General features: G+C 36.3%; 1 protein-coding gene across 1 annotated transcript in view; it reads right to left on the bottom strand.

Annotated features, from left to right (window-relative positions):
- The window catches only part of LOC107097326 (adhesion G protein-coupled receptor A3-like), a 227,470-nt gene that overhangs the window by 162,791 nt on the left and 42,937 nt on the right, over positions 1-21,742 (bottom strand). Inside the window, exons 7-11 of the mRNA XM_015394443.1 lie at positions 18,782-18,946; positions 6,694-6,913; positions 3,903-4,052; positions 1,996-2,157; positions 1,453-1,683 (exon numbers count right to left, since the gene is read on the bottom strand). Of these exons, the coding sequence (XP_015249929.1) occupies positions 1,453-1,683; positions 1,996-2,157; positions 3,903-4,052; positions 6,694-6,913; positions 18,782-18,946 (928 nt within the window). The remainder of the gene's footprint in view (positions 1-1,452; positions 1,684-1,995; positions 2,158-3,902; positions 4,053-6,693; positions 6,914-18,781; positions 18,947-21,742) is intronic.

Raw genomic sequence — 21,742 nt, 5'->3', positions numbered from 1 at the left:
AACTGAACTTTGAACTAGTTCACGTAGAAAGAGAACTTTCCCAACACTGCAATCGTGACCAGTCAAGCCCCCTCTTGGATCTGAACATACTTTGTACATTTATTATTAATAAATCTATGAACTTTTTCATCTGCCTCCGAGTGTTCTGCATGTGGGTTAGACACATTAATCCGAACATGACAAAAACAGGTCAAACTTCTGAAAAATCCTCAATCTCAACCATACAAATAATCTTTAAGCAAATAATTCCAATAAAAATAAGTTTAAAAGTAAAGATATTGTCTTAAGACAGAGTAATTTAAACGAAATCCATTATGAGCACTGTCTTTATGAAAGAGAGTGGTCACATACCCAGCAAGAGTTGTATAAAAAAATACACTTTAATCTATTTGACCTTATAGAAATTATAAAATAGTGTTTACACATTTTGAAACCATGCACCTAAAGCTTGTTTAAAAAAACATCAATAGTTGTATTATTAGTGCATCTTTAAAAAATGGCTAAATACATTGTTAAAGAGGGACGATAGGTGAAATATTCATGCTAATGATACGTGCACAATTGTTAAAAGGAAAAACACAACCATTACCATAGCACTGCATCTAATGCACATTGAAATTGAACTAACAAATGAAAAATATGAATCACTTATTTAAAAACAGTCAGCTGAACTTTGATTTCTGAATATGCAACTTTTTATTTGAAATAGTAATATTTGGGGGAGTGTTGGCCTAGTGGTTAAAGCAGTGCACTTGTGCTCTGAGAAGGTGTTTAGTACCCGGTTGGATCCCCACAACCTGCACTCTGGGTCCTTGAACAAGACCCTTAACCCCCATCGCTCCCCAGGGTTAAATTGGTCAAATGCAGAGGTGATTTTCTCCATTGTGAGATCAATGATGTTCAATTATTATTATACATATGCAAGTATACCACAGTCTAAAACAATAACGAGTGCCGTAAATTTTAAGAGGCAAAGAGCGAATTAAGTAAAACAGAATGGCTATAGATCTTGAAAAACATCCATAGAATTATTTTCATTGTTTGGGTGATTTAACAGAAGGATATAATTGCTTTCCTTGCTTGCTGAGGAGGAGCAATGCCTATATCTGTCATTTGGAACAGCCACAACCAGGGCCATGGTAGTGCTGATATAAAGCGTCAAGAACACAAGGCCGTCATATCCATCATGAAGAGTGATTCTCATTCACAATCTTCAAAATTGCTGACCTCTATGAAGGGACTGACCCATACATAACCCCAAGATGATCTATAGCATAAAAAACAAGGTGTGCCAGCTTATCACACAGGGTTCAACCATGCAGATAAAAAAACTACAACAAAAAAAAAAAAACATTACCTGCTCACTTTAATGCATTTCACCAACATTGTCAAGTCATAGAAGCAAGTGGAAGAGTTTGCTAATTTCCAACCACTGATTTGCTTGTTTCTTACCTTGCTGAGCTGATGGGCTGGTGAGTTGCTGGTGTTGTTTAGAGTGTTACATTTAAAACTGAGCAATGACTCTTGCATGGCCTCATGCTCTTGCCGATTTTCCTTTGTATGGGGGCCGTATGGGGTTTTGAAGCTGTGCAGTGTCGGGCTCTGCTGAAGTGCCGTACAGGATAAACCAAGAAAATTTGAAGACTTGATAAGAAAAGCCTCAAGAGCTATGTTAGCAGATACCTGTGGGAAATGTCACCAAAGGTTTAGGAAAGGGTGGAGGGAGAGAAAAAAGGAAGAAAAAAACAGCAAAGAATTTATATTAATTATTTTGCATATGCTTTTGTTTCCAGTGACAGGCGAGAGGAGAGGATAGGCAGAGCCAAGATGAAACAGTGAGAGGAAGCAATTTATCCTTGTGTTTCATTATTCTGCTTGTCTGATTAGCCACATATACTGTACAGTTCATTATTCTGAGACAAAGGAGAAAGTAAAGCTTTGGGACATTCATCAAAAAACTGACATTTTTCTAGGTATTGTTTGGGTGTAACACACCTTTGAAATGGCCTGATTGTCTTCCGTCAACGTTAGGTCAGCAATACGCTCCACACACTGGACAATGCGAGTGCATGCTCTGGCCTCGTTCTGCGCCATCCACAAGATATGCTCCTCTACCAGCATCATGTTACTGGCTATGTCGGAAATACAGTCCCCCAGCTGAGGAAACATCGCAAAAACAAACTGTGATGTATTTTCATTGGATGTGATGTGACAGAGCAGAACAAAGTAGTACATCCTTATTAAAAGGAAGGAAAAAAAAGACACATAATTTTCCAGGTTTTTAAAGTACACTCTGGGAAGTGTGTTGCCCATTTCCATTCTCTCCCCTCAGTCATATATCTTTATAAAAAACTCCAGTGTATGCAGTGACTTCAAAAGGCACTTAATGAAATTGTCCCCCTGGGTGTTATCTCAGCATAAATCCATCAGTAGTTTGTTAGAGGACATTATTGAACAAGCAGCATTGTGAAGACCAGAGAACAAAGCAGACATGTATAACACTGAACAGAAATTTAGGAAAGGTTAGGTTTAACAACAACCTCTAAACCTTTAAAAATTAAAAGAATATGGGAACCAATAAAACATATCAGCTAAGCTAAACTAACAGGTTGAGGAGAGTGTTATTTAATTAAGCAGCAAAGAGGAAGGAGCCACAGATAAGATTAAAAGAAGATACCAAGGAAATGCTGTAAGAGGGCCAATCTATGGTGGAATTTGGATTTCCATGTTTTTTATGGGTTGAAAGTAATGCTACATTTCACAATATAAACATATCATGCTTTTCTTAGACAGGGACATCGATGCTACCTCAAGTTGATTACAACACAGTTAAATTAAAAAATGATTTACAAATATTGTACATGTATAAATATAAAACATATCACAGACAGAAAAGTATAATTACTATGATCAGACCACTTTCCAATAGTACAAAAACTTAACCATACACCCAGAGTTACAATAGTATAAGTAGTGATGATTCTAGTTTATGTGTTAGAATGGCTTAGTCGACCTTCAAATCTGAACCCAGTTCAGAACCCGTGGTAAAAGCTAAAAGTTAACTACCACCATTTTATGGAAAACTGGGATTGTCTAAAGGTACAAAGTTGAAGAAGATGCACCAAAGGACTGCAACTGTAATACCCTACAAAAACGATTCAGCAGGGCTACGGTTGCAAGCATCATTTTTAGTATTGATTTGTTAATAAAAGAGTATATTATTAGTACCCTGTTTGTTTAAGCTACCATTTTACATACAGTATATATACCACTCTGCATTTTTACCATGTGCATTTCTAAAAAATGAAGCATAACTAAGTGTTATTAAAGTTAAGGTAAATTAAGTACTTTTCCAAAGGAATGGGTAAATGTAGACACCACATTTATCTAAATGCACAAAGAATTTACTTAAAATAAATCCCACCCAACAGGTACATTTATAACCCCGTCAGAACTGCAGAGTAGACAATGGTGTTTTAATTTCTAAAGAGATTTAATTTAGATTAAGAGCTCCAATGGAGCCTAATCGCTGCTTTGGGATAGTGGTTTGCTATTTACCCTTTATATATTTTATAGCTGCTTTGTTTGACTATTTTTCATTGCCTAAATGAGGATGGTCTCTTGTGCATTGTCCTCTGAATAATAGGGCACTAAGTATCTTCTAATATTATCTCCCTCTTAGTGACCTACATTGATTAACAATGCAAGTGAAAGGTACAACAAATTCTTCTTACTTACTTGTCTCAGCACTGCTCTCATTACAATATATGACCTTAAAAGTGGTATGAAATCCCGCTATTTCCTCTGGTGCCCATAGTTCAGTTAGTGTAAAAATTTCACTTTTCTAAAGAAATACAACATTATATTCAAAACAATAACTTAAAAAAAAAATTTACTCTTACATCTTTGTTTTTGTCCAGCAGCCTTGTCAATCTCTCCACAAGGTGAGTGACAAAGATGACATCCATAACGTCAGTAAAGTGGGAGGTCTTGCTTGTAAATGCTACCAACTGCTGACCCAAAGGCTGGGCGTTACTGATATTAACTGGTATCTGAAACAAAAAGTAATATTTAGAAACAACATGTATTTTATGTTTTTTTTTTTTGTCGCACAAAATTTAACATGTTGGCAATTTAAAGCACCTAGTGCCTTTCATTTCAAGACTTCAGTCGCATCTTTATAATTTAGAGGATTATTATGATATTAAATTGTTGCAGTCATTCTATAAAATCATATAATTTCAACGCACACATTTCAAGTGTTTACAATTTATGTTCTATTATGTTGTTTATTGCTTGTCTTTGTCATAACAAAGACGCTTTAAACAATGTCACTTCCTATTTAAAAATAATTCACCCAGTGACTCTTAATAACAAGATTCATAAAATGTTTATGACAGGTGGTATACTATCTTTATGCACTATCCTTTAAATAAATTGTTACTAGTCTTTCATTAGCTTCAAACTGTGATTATGACATTTATTGAAAGAAATATATGAAATATAATGTACCGTATTTTCACGACCATAAGGCGCACCGTACTAAAAGGCGCACTCTCAGTTATGTGTGCCATTTCTGTATTTAACACACACATAAGGCGCACCGGACTATAGGGCGCGTTTTTTATATACAGGTACATGTCCTCTACTACGTTTAAATACCTCTACTGCGTATTTAAAAATAGAGCGGGGGCAAAACTGAGTATGACTGTGCTTTATTCATGTATTTATTACAAAGTATTAATCAAACCTGGGTGCTGGCCGTGAGACAGACACATCGCAGATGACACAGCGCTGTGATCGCTTCTAAATTAACTTAAAATCCTGAAACCTGCCGACGGAATATGTTCGCTTTTATTACCGGTATCCTGGTGCCTGCAGTTAAAATTATTTAGATGAAAAACACCTGCCAGCAGCCGCGGTGAACCTGGAGGCTGCCCAGCCTAGAGGCTGCTGATGAAAGGATTTCTACTGTCGGTGCACCGCTGGTATGTGGGGGTCTGAGCGCCTCCGACAGAAATAGATAATCTGGATGAACTGACTGCAATTATGAAGTTTTCAGGTGGACTTTCTCACTTAAAAAACATATTAAAACTACTTTATTCCCACTGATCACAGCAAATATAGCTGCAAGATTTAGATTATTTAGATGAAAAAACACCTGCCAGCCACCGCGCTGAAGAGGAGGACACCCGGCCCAGAGGCTGCTGTTGAATTAAGTTTTCAGGTAGAAAAATAGAGCGGGAGCAAAACTGAGTATGATTGTGCTTTATTCATGTATTTATTACAAAGTATTAATCAAACCCATCAAAGTCATCATCCTCTGTTTCTGAATTAAACAGCTGTGCTAAATCAGACATGCCAATTTCCCCTTCTTCGCTGTGAGAGTCATTTTCCGTGCAGCGCGGCTCCTCAGAAATAATGCCGGCTTTTGCGAAAGCTTGAACAACAGAGCCAGCAGACACGTTAGTCCAAGCATCTACAATCCATCCGCAAACGGTGGCGTAACTTGCCCGGCGCTGCCTTCCACTTATCCTGAAACTGTGGTCTCCGTCGGTCATCCATCGCTCCCACGCCGCTCGCAGCCTTACTTTGAACGGCCGTTTCACACCGATGTCGAGCGGTTGAAGTTCCTTTGTCAGAGCCCCCGGGATAACAGCGAGCACAGCGTCCATTGATTCACCTAGTTATTTTGCTATTTTGTTTTGTTTTTTGTCTGCACCAACAACACCAAGTCAAATTCCTTGTAAGCGCAAACCTACTTGGCAATAAACTTGATTCTGATTTTTTTTTCACATCGGCTGTGAGATGGGCACGCAGCGATGGTGATGCGTGGAAAAAAACACCTGTTCTCCTCACATACACCTGCCTCAGCCACGCTTTCATCATCTCCTCATCCATCCAGCCCTTTTCATTGGCGTTAATATCATATGTCATCAGAGCGCTGTGTCTGTCTCACTGTCAGCTCCCAGATCTGCTTCTCTGATTGGTTGATGCGGCGCGTCCAGCAGCAAAACTTCAATTTTTCCATCTCGAGCAGGAGCAGCGCGTTGGCAGATGCTTAAACGCTCCTGCTGCTCAAAACGCGCTTCGGGACCTTTTGCTGCGCCTATACGCGCGTCAACCATTGACTTTGCATGTAAACTCGCTGCTTCTGCTGCACCTGCTGCGTCCGGTTCACACCGATGTCGAGCGGTTGAACAGCGAGCACAGCGTTAATTTGTTTCCCCATGTTTTTGACATCAGCTGTGAGATGGGCACGCATGGAGTTACAGATTAACAGCGATGGTGATGAGTGGAAAAAAAACACCTGGTCTCCTTACATTCAGCCACTGTTTCATCATCTCCTCAATGAGGTGGTCTCAAAAGTCGCAGTTACAACACACATAGGGCGCACCGCACCATAGGGCGCACCGCACATTTTGAGGGAAAAAAAGACGTTTAAGTGCGCCTTATAGTCGTGAAAATACGGTAATTAATATATTACATACACGATTGGAATGGAGTTATTAAAAAATCTTTTTGGTGATATCCTATCTGATTAAGATGCATCTGTATGTCTTAGGTCTAACACTTAAAAAAACATATCACACATGCATGGAAAGCTCTTTAAAAAAACAAATATGCTAAGATAATTAATTAAATAAATCAGCTATTTTTGGTTTAGGTGATATTTTTCATTAGCACTTGTACCTGAGTGAGCTGATGGAGCACACGGGTCAGTTCACTGGCATATGGGCACTGAGTGTAGTCTTCTTCAGCCCATCGCCCAGCTCGATCACATCGTCGCCATGCCTTCTTCTGCCTTTGGCTGGAGGGGTGGGAGGCACTGCCAGAGCGGTTGGGGAAAGATCCAAAGGTTGAAGGAGCACAAGGCAGGAAGGCCAGGATGCCAGCCATTGTCTTTGGCCATCTGCTCCAAAAAATACATCATGAAATAAAATCATGTTAAAAAATTTAACTTGTCATTGCAAAAACTATTCTGATTCTGAGTCTAGTTCTGCTTAAAATAGTTTTCTGATTCCACAAAGAGTGACATTTAAGAAGCTCTCATAATGTGTCTAGAAAAGCTTTTTAAAAATACACTTAATGCAATATTTGGAAATCTAGAAGCCTTTTGTCTTGTAGAAAATTATAATAAATAGCTAAAAATTCACGGTGCATTGACCTGAATGTAAAATTCACATTTCTAGATGTTGATAGCTAAATGCATGCATATGAGTTTATGTGCACAAGAGGAGAATATGCCAAATGTCAGTAAATGTGTATCTGATATAAAAACCTAATTCTTAGTTCTTTTAGAGTTGTTTTGTGGGCAAAACAAAGTTTAATAAAGTCTCCTGTGGAGCAAGAAATTAGACTTTCTCAATAATGTCATGACAGACCAGCGGCCAGAAGTGCTCTGCTAGTCAACCTATACTTGAAGTCAAACATAAATATGGGACTTTTGATCCGTGCACACTGCCTCTGAGTGTTAGGCAAACTACTACTTTTGTCTAAGGTATGAAGTCAGCACATGACCTGCAGTCACAGTCAGGAGTTATTTACACAAGTTTAGTCTTTAAGTTATTGATGCTGATTTTAGACTATATTTTGAAATGGAATTATTATGTAACATCAACAGCAATGAAATGAACATTAAAAGGTTTAAATTTAATTACATTTTTTTTTTTTTTTTCAAATATACCCAGGATCATGGCTCTGGATTCAGAACCCAATTTAAACACACAAAGCTTTTACAGTGTGATTGTCTACATAACCAATGTGTTGTATTTTTTTAACCACAATAAAAAACCCTCTAGAAATTCTTTCTTCATATTTGTCATAATATTTTTTTGCAGATTTAACAGGCTTCTTTTAGACCAGGATGGTTTCCTAACACAGGCTTACACAGACTTTTAAGCATAATCCAAAGAAGCTTCATTTTATCCTGTTTTACTGAAACCAGAACCAGATTTGTGAGTAACATGGTCATGGTAGCATTGTGCCAAGTGTCTGATTTCAAAAGTAATGACATGTTGATTTTTCACTTAAAGAAAGAGAGATAAACAGAGAGAGAGAAAAGGAGAAAAATAACAAAGAGAAATATTTGAGTTATAAAGTTAGATTGTGCACATTAATTAGAGTCGTTGAAGTTCAATATCCTGTACAAACAGGTCTTAGGGTGGTTTCATCCAAATGGGTTTTCACTCAAGTCTAAAATTATGGTAGTAACAGAAAAAGTTTGACAAGAAATATCGTTTTGATGGGGAATACAGCTGTTTTTGGTAGGTGTAAAACATTATTTTCCCCCTCTGTTACTAAATTTCAACTGCCCCCTGTGTTTTTCAGAGAGAACTGTACTAGCATCATTATAGAGTATAAACACCTGGACCTTGCACAGCCAGACACCTGCATGGCATCCCAAATACAAGGCTGACTATAGTTCAGCATTGATACGTTAATTTCACCTCAACCAACAATCAGATAAACCTTACACATAGCTGAATGTTTGAAAAGTATTACACTAAACCTAAGAAATGGTTTAGAAATCACAGTCCAGGCAAATACAAAGGGCCTTGAGTTACTTTTACCTCAATATTTATACTAAAAATCTCACACTCTTTCTGGCAAGAAAATGGTTTATGATACAGGCAAAACAAAGACATACATTTGCTGCTTTCTCTAAATAATCTTTAATTCAAATTGTATTCCAAAGTACTTTATTAATCCCAAAGAGAAATTAAATGTTCCTGTAACTCGCAGTTTTTCGTTTTTTTTTTAACCAGTTGTACTATGTGTTGATAGCTGTGAACAGGAAGGATTTTCTGTAGCAGTCTGTCTCCCACCGGACCCAGAAAAGCCTCTCATTGAGGCATCTTGGTTTTGTTTAACAATCTCCTGAAATGAATGAACAATTATATTGTTGAGCTTTTTAAAGTCATTTGCTCTCGTGCTTTTACCTCATACGATGGCCGAAGAGATCGAACACTCCACGACAGACTTATAGAAGATATGCATCATATCAATGCAAACATTGAGGGACTTAAGCTGCCTTAAGGAGTATAGTCTGATCCATTGTTCCCTCTAAGCTGTGTGCTATCTTAATGGCATACTGCTGCCACATTTTCAGCACACAAGAAAATGTATGCACCGAATAAAATAAAATCCAACATAAACTATAGGTCAGTTAGACTAATAACAATTTTTCTGTACCATTTTGAATCAGTAAAACCCAAAATAAAAATATTCAAAAAAAAGAAAAAGAAAAAAAAAGGTAAAAACAATCCACTGGACTTTGTTTCCAAGTTTGAAGATGTTTTGCTTTCCATCCAGGAAGCTTTTTCAATTCAAATTGAAAATTCAAATTGGAAGCGAAACTTCCTCAAACTTGGAAAAAAAAGTCCAGTAGAATCTTTTTTAACTTTTTTTGGAATGACTATGACCTGGATGACTGAGAATCTTCACCAGCAAAACAATGAAAATATGACAATTTTGTTACATAATAAGCACAAACTAGGAACAGTTTTAGCTTGCCATGCCATATTGAATATAATAATAATAGTAATACATATGAACAGGGAAAACATTTATCTTTATTTCATTTGGGCTTTTATAGCATTTTGCTACTGTAGATGTGATGGCCAGCTTTATTCAATTAATTAAATTTAGCTTTTCTGGCGCATGATCTAGCTGTTCTTCAATGCAAGTTTCATAAATCAATATCGGAAAAGTTGTAGAATAAAAAACATTTAATTTATACCTTAATTTTCATTTATATATATTTTTTTTATTTAAACACTCAGTGTCCTTTAAAATAGTCCAGCAAATGTCTATTCAGCACATCAAAAACGGCCACAGCAGCATAAATAAATGATCCAACATGAAGATGAATATGTGGAAGCCCAAACTATTTAACACTCTAGGCTTCCAAAACAATAAAACTCACTTCTTTGTTACAACAAAGCTATCCAACATGCACATAGCTTTAGACGCATTTGTTCACAGCGCAGTGCGTTGCTCTGTGTGACTTTTTTTTTTTTTGCTTTGAAGTACATAATGAAGCAAAAACGTAACCGGGGTCAATCAGCACATTCTCTGATACAGTGCCTACAGCACTTAGATGTGAGGAGCTGAAGGAGATCTCACAGGTTGTGGATATATGTGCTACAACTTGTCATGATCCTGGGTTTATTGTATATACATATATTATAATTACATAACATTTAGGTTACCTCTATGTAATTCAAACAATAAACTTTACGCATCTAAAATAAAAGCAATCACACATTAGCATTCAGAAAGTATACTTTATAAATACTAAATACATAAACCTGATGATTATGCATTTCATATAAAAAAGCTTTAATATAAAAATGAATATCATTAATGTAAGGTGTATTTAATAGGTTTGTGCAAAAATTATCTAAATAAGTTAATGAGAAATTATTCTGTAATGAATTTACATATATCTGAACATTTTAGTGCAGGGTATATATACACCTCCACCATCGAACTTCTTCTCCCAGGACATGATAGGATGCAGCTTGTTCCGGTCTCTTCTCAAATCCATAATCATCCCAACTGTTTAGCTAACATTAAGGATCAGAATATTCTTACACCATGGCACAAAGTGGTTCTTGTATCTCTAATGCACCCGACTGCAAAGCCATCCCAGTATTTCTGCAGATAACATGACTATTGTACTGGACGTCAGACAGACTAAAAAGATATGGTGAGAGTACTGCCCCCTGTGGTGCTCCTGTGCTGCTGACTAATTGATTAGACAGTTGACCCTTCAGTCAAACAAACTCTGCTCCATTTGTCAGGCGATTGTTGATGCCTCCACTTGAGTCTTCTGAAGTTTCTCACAAGTAAGTTGGGCTGAATTGTATTAAATGTATTGGAGAAATCAAAGAACATGATCCTCACAGTGCTGTCTGTCTTATCTAAATGACAAGGGGGTTGTTGAAGCAGGCGTGTGATGGCATCTTCAACTTCAACACCACAGCGATCAGCAAACTGCAGGGGTCCCTGATAGCTGCTGTTTTTTTTTTTTGCTGAGGTGAACTAACTTAAGTCTCTCTAGGATGATGTGGAATGTCTTGGCAACAGGTCTATAGTCACTGATGACTGTTGGCTGAGTTTTCTTTGGTACTGGAATAAGGGAGGAGGTCTTCCACTTAACTGGAACTGTGTGCTGGGTCCAGCAAAGGCTGAATAGGTGCTGTAGAACACCATAGAGATGCTTTTCACAAGACACCAGGACTCTGGTGCTGACACTATTAACACCTGGGGACTTATTGCGATTCAGTCTCTAGTTGATTCTTCACTTGAGTTCTAGAGACAGGCAGGTGAAAGGCAGAGGGAGCAGCCTAGTCTTGCGATTTGACTAAGAACAAACATAAGTAGGAGGGTCAGTGGCAGAGCTGGAGGATGAAACATTTGAGGGGTAACAAAGAAGCTTTGGGTCAATATTTAATTTTGACTGTGAGCAGGAGAGAATGATGCAGAACTTGTTTAGTTCATTTGTTCTGTCCAGAATTGTATCTACTTATCCTTCTGCTTGAAAGCTATGTTCTTCTTTATATCTGACCACACATCTCAGGTATTGTTTCACTGGGACTTGCTTTCCAGCCTCTTCCTGTAGGCCTCCTTGCTTTCTCTAATCTTGACCTTAAGTTACTTCTGTTACTCTTTATTAGGTCAATGCCCCCCTTTTTAAAGGCTTGTTTTTTCTGTTTAGGAGGTTTCTTCAGATCACCTGTGATCCATGGTTTACTATTTGGGAAACAATTCACTGTTCTGGTAGGGATGGTGTTATCAGAAGTTTATGTAGTCACTCACACACTAGGTCAATGCTTGGATGTTCTATTCATGTGGCTAACCAATCGGTGCCCCAACTTTGCAGTGCCTCTTTAGCTTCCTGTATGTTGTTCACAACCCCTCCGAGCCACCTCCCTCAAGTTTTCCATTTTTAAATGTGTCTGCTTGTATGGTCAAAAGGCCTGGCAGAGAGACGCTTGAGTCCGAGATATGATCCTGCACCCACGTTTCAGGAAAACACATAATGCTGCATTGCCGATCTTCTGGCTGGATCTTTGTTAGGGCTTGGTGTCCTTCTAACATGTATCCTAATGATCTCACATTGCCAAGCTATCGGAGCTACTCAAATGTGGAGCGCAGATCTAGAAAGGTATGAAAGTTTAACCAAAAATCTGTATAGGAATTTGCTTATACTGTATAAGTGAGTCTATGTGTTGGAGAAGATCTAAAAATGACAACTGTGTTGCCAGTTCTGGTAAACACACAAGTTACCAATCTTATATAATTACTCAATGCCCTTTACGCCACTGAAGAAAAGAAAAATGACTTTTAATACATGACATACCTTAAAAGTGTAGAACTGCAGACTAGAAGCATATCCTTGGCTGTTTCAATGAAAGATAAGCTTTTCAATGATTGAAACTGTCTGAAAGGAACTTATTCTGTTGCATGTTTCTACTTAAACGGTCTACAACAAAAAATGAGTCATGCAGTGCTTACTGTTTGCACTGACTTAATCTAAATTAAAACTAAAGCTAGATGCTCAGGAGGCCAGTAATCTGTTTTGAGGTTAGATACATGACATCTCACTACCCCCTTTCCCCACCCATTCTGCTTCCTTCTCTCTTTCCATCCATGCTGCCGGTGCAAGAGCAGCAGCTACTTGGTAATAAATGGCATTAATTTCACGCCCACAAAAAACAGGCTCATTTTCCAGCCCATTACTCCAATGCTCCGTCGGAAACAAAGCCTGGAAGCTTGCTGCTCTGAAAGTGGGCTGTAAAGTACAGCAGCTATGAAGAAACATACATGACAACAACAAACGAACGTGAGAAGAGAGGTGCATGATGTGAATGATGTGAATGAGCATGCACCAATGCAAGGTTTCAAGGTAGCCACAAGTAGTGGATGGAGAAAAGCCAGATAGATACAAGATGTATTGCAATGGTTTCTCTTAGTTATGGAAACAAGAGTTTTCATTATATATTTATTCTGTAAAGTTATACTACACCGAGTCAACTTTGAACATGTGGTTGTTCATATAGCCACAGCTATCGCTGAAATATATCAGCTAACCATACTTTGTAGTTCTATAGGTGCTGAATTCTGGAGTTTGCCATTATTTTGACCGGATTTCATTGTTGGATACATGCAGGAATATAATTAAACAATTTAAACTCCGGAATATATATATTTTTTCTAAAGAGGTTAACTATAAGATTAAGCTTCATCCTTATTTTCAAGGATACGTCCTGGTATTACTGACAAAACCTAGTGATTAATGTTAATTGCTGCTAAATATTCAGAGCATGTTGGTACATTTATGTTTCAAGAAAAGGGATGTTTTTATAGCTAACCAATTTTCTGATTAATAAACTACATATTTAATAAATAGGCAACACAAGGAAAGTTTATTTTTATAGCTCCATTTATTCCTAATTGGTTTGGAGTCAACCAATGAGACTCTCTGTCAGAAAGCGGTGTTGGTATGGAGGACCCAAATGCAGAGACGAGTTGGCAGAGGTGAATTTTAGTGGTTTAATAAGGTTTACAGGCACTGAGGCAGGAGGTTCACAGGCACAGAGGCAGGAATCAAAAAATCCAACAAAAAATAACTCACGAACCAGAACCTAAGAGACATCAGGGGAAAACCAAAATCTAGGAACCAGGAAGAGACGAGGAAGGCAGACAGACGATTGACCAGGGGTTAGACGAGAGGTTTGACGAGGATCCAGCAAACAGGAACTGAAGAGGGAGGGCTTTTAAAGGGGACAGAGACAGTGAGAGGGCTAATGAGGGAATTGAAAACAGGTGAGGGCTGAACAGAAAACAGAGCAAGAGAAAGAGGACACAAGAGGGCAGCAGAGGACAACAAATGGAGAACCAGGAAGACAGGAACTAATAAGAAAACAACAACAAAATAATAATCAAATAACTAGGATAAAGAAACATGGTGAAAAGAAAACTAAACACTAGAAATCAAGGAGCAAAAGAAAAACATAACAGAAACAGAAACCTAACACTCTCATCTTTATTTAAAAACAAAATTCATTATTAGTAATATTTGATGTTAAAAGTGTTTCTCTAAAATAGATTTTTTAAATTCACAAATAGCTATGAAATCCATTTAAAGAAGTGCTCATCTTTTTAAATCTCAACCTTCAACTCCTCCTCAGTTGCCAGGCAAACAGTTAAATAGCAAAACTAGCTACATTACAAAAATAATTTGTTAAATACTTATTTAAAGGTGACATTGGTTTCTGCACTCCCAAGGCTCTCTCTAGTTTTTTTAGGTCTGAGGAGCAAATAAACTAAATGCATCAGTGTTAGTCTTGTATTGACAATAAATCCTTTTTTCTGGTAAATTATGGTAGAATGTTTTAGAAATTACATTTTATTCTAAAAAAAAAAAATCTTGTCAAGGTGAAGGTGGAGGATGGGTGAGGACTCAAATGCAGAGATGAGGGAGGCAGAGATTAGTTCTTGCAGGTTTGATGAAGTAACGGACGCAAAAAATCAAAAATACAAAGAACTAGAAAACATTAGAAAAACTCACATGGGGAGCCAAAGAGGAAGCAACTAACAACATGGAACAAGGACTGAAGAACTGCATAGGGAGAGTATATATGGAAGACAAAACAAAGACTGGGGTAATCAACTGATATGGAGCAGGTGTGGATGAAAGAGACTAGAAGGGAGCTAGGGGAAAGGAGACAGGGTACAAGGGGGCAACAGAGAGTGACTTAAGACTGCTTAAATAAACATAAAATGGAAAATAAACCAAACATCAACAAAATAGAATTATTGATAACTACAAACTCAAAGTCCAAAAAGGAGAAAACATAACCGTTCTATGTTCTCTACTCTAAGGAACACAGTTGTATTTGTACCTCATACGTCTGCAAGGTCCACATGGCTCATTTAAGTAATTTTAGCTTCCATGCCAATCAGGGCGTCGTCCACGTGACTAGAATCTCCTGACCTCGGAAAAGCGTGCAACAACCTTATCAATAGTTCGGGAGGGGTTGGAGATGTGTCTGCATTCTTGGATTGTTTAGTTTTTCTTCAAAATTGGTACAAAAAAAATGTGCCTTATACTGATTTTCTTCCCTTTTTGTTAATATATATTAAAATATTCCATTGTTTTTGGAATATGGATCTTATTGCAGTTGAATGGGCAGAAAGAAGTATTCTGCTTATCATATTCACAGAGGACAATATGAACTCTGTATTTCGAGATTTTTGATGATTAATGTAAGCTTTGATTATTGGTCTGCTCTGATGTTGTCTGTTCTAATATACATATCTGTTTCTCAACCTATTAAGTAAATTTAAAATGTCATAGTATATTTGCAATTTGTCTTTATCTATTTGCTGTGTTCTTTGGTATTTGTTGTTATTTATCTAATCATCCATTTCTTCCTTCTGTGTTTACCTGTGGGAATGAGATTGTTTGTGAGGAAATAACCTCAACTTATTTAATATGGCTTCTCATAAACCAGAAATGTTTGCCTGATGACGGTCTCGAACTGAAACTGCAAATAAATCTCTTCTCTTGCAAGTTAGACAGTGTGTTAGAGTCCTCTTTAAATTTCTATCCTTTTTTTTTATGCTTGTCACTTTATAGATGTGCGAAGTGCTTTATTAAATCACAAAAAGGACAATTATAAAATCATATTAATTAGTACAAAAGTCTGTGCAGACCAGCACAAATTAAGGCAGCAGAACTGCAAATGATCCCCATACAAGCAAACCAAAACCCACAAAAAGAAAAATGAATAATTAATTTGTCTTGTTTATTTCTTATCAGAAGAAAAAACAAGAACAAACAACACAAATATTTTATAGATATATAAGCCTAATAGTCCTCAATTAATAAAGCTGTGCTACATTTTATTTAAGAACCCAAGGACCACACAGCAATGAAACAGAGCACCCGATACCCCATTACATTAATCTATTGGCACATTAGACAACATTAGTAAACAAAATATACATTTAAGATTTAAATGCTTAACATATCATGAATGAGAAAATATTTTTAAAAAAGGAAATTAGAAAATAATCAATTGATGTATTTTTGAATATCAACATACAAAGCCCAGGTCACACGTAGGAATTTTAATCCTATGCAACCGGTTACCTCATAAGTTTTTTTCCATGTCACACTGACTGCATGTAAAGAGTTTCGACTAGGCAGGGTAAGCAGATCTGTGCAGATTTCTTCCACCCCAAACAACAGACGTCATTCAGATGTTTGTTTTTAGGCTAAATCTGGTCGGTCCGTCATAGTCTGGATTTAGTCCAGAAATGGTTGTTGGAAAATTTTCTCTGTATGGTTAGATGTTAAAAGTCCAAAAATGAAAAATCTTTTCAATATTCTGAAAATTACTGCTTTTCACCTTTTACTTTTCAACCAAATGTAGACGTTGTTTGGATGTAAATCATGTTTCCCTTTCAATGTCTTTTCAACCCTTTTTTTGCTCGGTTGTCTCTGTGCCACAAACAAATGAAATAATTTCCCACATTTGACCAGGACAGATTATGAAACGTTATTAAAAAATAAATAAATAAAGCGAAAAATATAAATAAAAAACACCTGGCGCAACTATAAAGCAAAGCCCCACTTTATGAGCCAGATAGAGAATTTTTTATAGGAACATAGTTCCTATAAAGAGAGGGATCTGTGAAGTTTGTTAAAGTTATAGTTTTTCTTTTTTTTCATAGATTGGAAAAGGATAATCTGCTCAAACCTGCACTGTTTGCTCCTCTTTGCTTTGTTTTTTTATGCTCAAAAACGATCAGAATTTAACTAATCCATTTTTTTTTGTCTATCATGGAGAATGATAAGCTGTGCTTTCTACTGTCCCTGTTAGTTTTTGCGAGGCTCAAACAGGATCACTATTTTATCAGTTTTCTGTCCTTCTAAACTCCTATTAAGGGGTAAAGTATTTTTGTTTAATGTTCCAATGATTGTTTATGCATGAGTCTGGTCCCGCCTGCTATATGTGCACTGTTGGACTCTAAACCTGGCTGTTTCCAGTGTGATTGACAGATTTTCTTTTTGATTTTTACTCAAAGCGAATGTGTCTTACTTTGTAACCACGTCTGTTTTCCTGTCAGACCCATAAAATTACCACTGAATTGTGGTACCACTGAATTTTTCTTTTGGAAAACCAAAAAAAACAAAAAAAACATCAGTTTTTAGGAAAAACCTTGTCAGTTCTCAGGTATTAAGAAAAACAGCAGTTCTCAGGGGGGGAAAAGTTGTCAGTCCTTAGGGAAAACATTGTCCATTCTAAGGTCTCTGAAATTCTCAGATCTCTTTTTAAAATTTTGTGAAATTGACGCCACAGACATCCTAAAATTCATAAGATGCCAAACATTTTCTGTTATGGGAAATACATTATTTGTTAGAGATATGGTTACATTTAGGAGCGTTCCATAAATTTGAAAATCCAGAGGGGTAGAGATGACCCCTTGGCAGCAGTAGGTTTAAACAAAAGATGGTGGAAAAGTAACGATGGAGACTGGATGGCTTTTACTCATGCAAGGTAATGGGCAAACATATAGAAATCTGACATACAAAGATTAGACTTATAGTCTTATCGGTCATACATTCTAACAATGTCCTGCCTGCTTTTCAAATTCACTGTATCATCAAATAGAGGAGCTTGCATCTGCTTCCAAGTTTGATTTCTGCTCAACTTACCATGACAGACTGGGATTTTATTGAATGAGTCACAATGCTTTATTTTTTGTGGAAAGCCATACACCCCGGGGTCAAAAGATAATCATAGTTCAGAAAGTCTGGGAACTCGATTACGGTCACTTCATGTGGTACTTATGTCTGACCAGGATCCAAAACTGTTATCACTCTATGTGGATGGATCACCTGGATAAATGAGGTAAGGTAAGGATGTGTTCTGGAGCTCAGACATAGCAGAAGGAGTGGAAAGCAAAAGTTAGAGAGAACCAAAATCTTGCAGATTTTTACATGCTCTGAAGCAACAAGAGGAGGATGGATGATGAATGATTCAACAGTTCTTCTTAGTGCTAAATTAAAACTGCTTTTTTTAAAAGCCATTCATAAACCTCTATAGACCATCTCTCTGTTTGTCCTACATCAACATAAATTTTTCTATCTTCCTGTTTAACTGAAAACGTCTTCATCTTCACTGCACTACTTTACCCTACATCACCACCACATTCAGTCCTTGATTGGTTTATGTGATGCAAATTGAAAGAAAAATTCTGCTTTTTGAACTCCAGCAAATATCTGTTGCCATTCAAGATGGTTTCGTTTGCTCTACTTAGCCTAATCATGCCAAGCTCAAAGCTAGAACACCTCCTTCACATCGCTTTGCTTCTAAGGTACTCCTAAATAGGGACAACATACATCACTTGCTTTATTTGCTCTATTCACATTTGTTGTAAATGCACCTTAAATTGGCTTATCCAATCAGACTTGTGAACTGTTTAATTTAAATCTACAAAGAAAATAAGGTTAAACATCACAGATCTTGTGTACTTCTGATATTCTTGGCTACAGTGCTAACTTCAGTTTTCTCTCTATTGAGCAAAACACACTGTTCAAACAGCAGTTTGATCAGTAAATGTAAAAAAAGAAAAATCTCTCTCATTTAAACTTGCTTTATTGTAGTTGAACAAACCTAGTCGTAAAATCCAAGTTAATGAGGCTCCCTCAATGAGGCGGGTTGTACAGTTGCAAAATAAATGGATGAAGGTCACTTACCTAAAATCCCCCTTGTTGTTGGAGACTCTGTCTGCAGAGCAGTAGGGGGCGGAGGTCTCCACTACAACTATTTCCATTTGCCGAGAGGTGTTTCCTCTGGAACTGGTCACCAGACATTCCCAGTTGCCAGCGAGGGCCATATCAATATTAGACAGGATTACCTCACTGAAGGAAAATAGAGATGAGTGTGTTAATATAAAATGGTTAAATACCGTTTAATTATATGTAAGCTATAGACATCTTTTATTCAGTGTTAAACTAAGATATTGATTTCAAACTTTAATTAAATGCAATAGCACTTTTAAGAGGGCCTTGATTTAGGTCTTAATTTAGTAGTGTTTGGATCATTTTGGGATTAGGATGATGAATGCAATCAAACACCAGAGATAATATGTGTCTCGAAAAGTCGAGTTCATTTAAATTACCCTTTTGAGGGTGCTTCTGTATAAGAATGTGGCAGTTTAAAATGTAGGCTGTGACTTAATATGATCATAATTCTTGCTTATCTTTCCTACTCTGAAATAGAGATTCATATCTCAGAAGAAAATGCCTGATTAAACAAAAGATAATGGAAAAAGTAACAATTGAGAGATTTCCCCAAGGATTTTGAAAATTTTAACTCATTCTGGACTAATGAGTACAAATCCAATCAATGATTACAAAGAAATAGTCATAATTATCATTGAAATAATTCCTTTTTATGATGTGATCATTTTTAAGCTCCAGGTCCTATGCTGTTAGCATACATCCATTAAGTTTGCAATGTTGGTTATTTAAAAGCTACTTTCACATATTTGTGCATTTTAGTCATTTAATCTAGATGCATTATACATAAAGACAATATACCACAATAAACAGACAATACAAATTTGGAAAAAAATCTTATACATTAGAGAGCTAAAAAATCAATTTGAAACTTTTTGCTGTATTTATGATTCCCATTACTGTGTTATATAAAATATAACAGAGCTTCTTAAGTTTTACAACAGTGCAGTTCCTTGTGTGATATTACACAAGCAATGAATCAGGGGGAAAAAAATTGAAAACAGTGTTTGATATTGGGGTTGATATTAGATGTTGACCATATACTGTAAATAGCCTAAAATGGTAAATGGCCTTAACTTATCAAGCGCTTTTTCAAGTCAGGAAACTTGACCAAAGTCATTACAAGACATTCAGTCATTCACCCATTCACACACACACTGATGGCGGCTTGCTGCATTGTAACCACAGCTGCCCAGAGGCTCACTGACAGAAGCGAGGCTGCTGTACACTGGCCCCACCAGCACCCAACATGCACATATGGAGTAATTTTTTTTCTCCTTATTTTTCCTAGCAAAGAGCATATAAAAAAGATGGAAATGGAAAAAAAGTAATCCAGAAATTAAACTTCTTAATCACAAAAAGTTCTTCAAAGAAATTTTTTCTAAATTCCCAAATTTTTATAGTTTTTTTTATAGTTTATTTTTCACATGGTATCTTTTAAACATAATTTTTTCCACAGATTTATTTTGTTTTCAAACTTTTTTACTAATTACTTCTTTTCAAAATGCATTTATTTTCAAATATCCTTTTGCATATCAGATTTTTCTCATTTTGAAGCCCATACAAACATTTGCTCTTGCCCATTAGAAATGCTGTTGCTAACATCCATGCAGACCAATAGAAACTTCTTTACACCTCACTCCAGAGGAAATCCTTCCCCCTCTTTAAGCGGCATACTTCTCCTGCAAATACTCCTTCAATGTTGACATAAATTGACCTTTCAAGACTTATAAATCTAAAGGAGTGCACAATAATGCCAACTTGTAATTTTATCTCTATCCCCCAAACTTTGGTTTGTCTGATCTATATAATTTGTTTCACTTGATGAGATGAGATTTGGAAATAAATTACATACACTGGGTAAAATCAAAATCTAGATAAGTAATTTTTTCTTAAAATAGGTGCATTTGTTCTTGGATTGAGGAGGTAAAAGAGACATTTTGCCAATGGAACAAGATAATTTACATTTAAAATAACAAAACACAATTACATTGTCTTATTTCAAGTGCATATTATCTAATTATCTTTTTTTAAGAGTAAAAATACTCATTCCATTGGCAAACTATGTCATTTACCTATTCATATTAAGGGTAAAAGCACTTAATTTAAGTAATTTTTACTTATTTTTGGTGTATCTAACATTTTTTCTTATTAAATTTGGTTGCATGTGCAACCAAATTATTTACAAAGTTTTCAAAAAAAAAAAAAAAAGGCGTGATTTAGATAATAAAATATCATGTCTTTCAACATTTAACAGAGGTGTGTAAACTTTTGAGAGCAACTTTAACACTTTTTTGGTCAAAAATTAAAAAAATATATCTTATTTTGTCCTTTGAATTACAAGTTAATAACGGGAAAGTGGTGAGAAAGAAATTGGTACACAATGCCCACATCAACACAGCAGGTCCTAGCTAGGGCATTTCTTATTATAATCTATTCAGCTGTGACTTCTACATCAAGGTGTAAATCTCAGTAAAGGAACTGAGGGAAAGACAAGCAGCACAGAGAACATTGAGAATATCATGTTTTGTCGCTGCAGTGTGTTTATGATGTGAATCCACAAGGAACCTGTTTATTCAGTTACATTCCCAAATAAAATCCCACAAATATCTCATGGGAATCCAATTCCACCACTGCTTGTTTTTAGAACGTGAAGGGAAACAGAAATCAGAGAATGTTATTATTCCATAAAGCAACAAAGCAGATAACTTGACGAAAACTTAGACAGTTCAGAAAAATAGGTTAACTAGACCTGAGAGGGTCTAGATCAGATTTAATGTTTAAATATGAAGATATTTGGCTAGCACTCTGTCAGGCTGGGATTAGTGTGCACATGTTTTTTTTGTTTTTTTTGAGATTGAACTCTAATATATATATATATATATATAACTCTAATATATATATATATATATATAA

Source organism: Cyprinodon variegatus, unplaced genomic scaffold (genome assembly GCF_000732505.1).
Source record: "Cyprinodon variegatus isolate N-32 unplaced genomic scaffold, C_variegatus-1.0 Scaffold685, whole genome shotgun sequence".
Classification (NCBI taxonomy): Eukaryota; Metazoa; Chordata; class Actinopteri; order Cyprinodontiformes; family Cyprinodontidae; genus Cyprinodon; species Cyprinodon variegatus.
The sequence above is the reverse complement of the archived record's forward strand: the minus strand, read 5'-3'. Positions and strand labels throughout refer to the sequence as shown.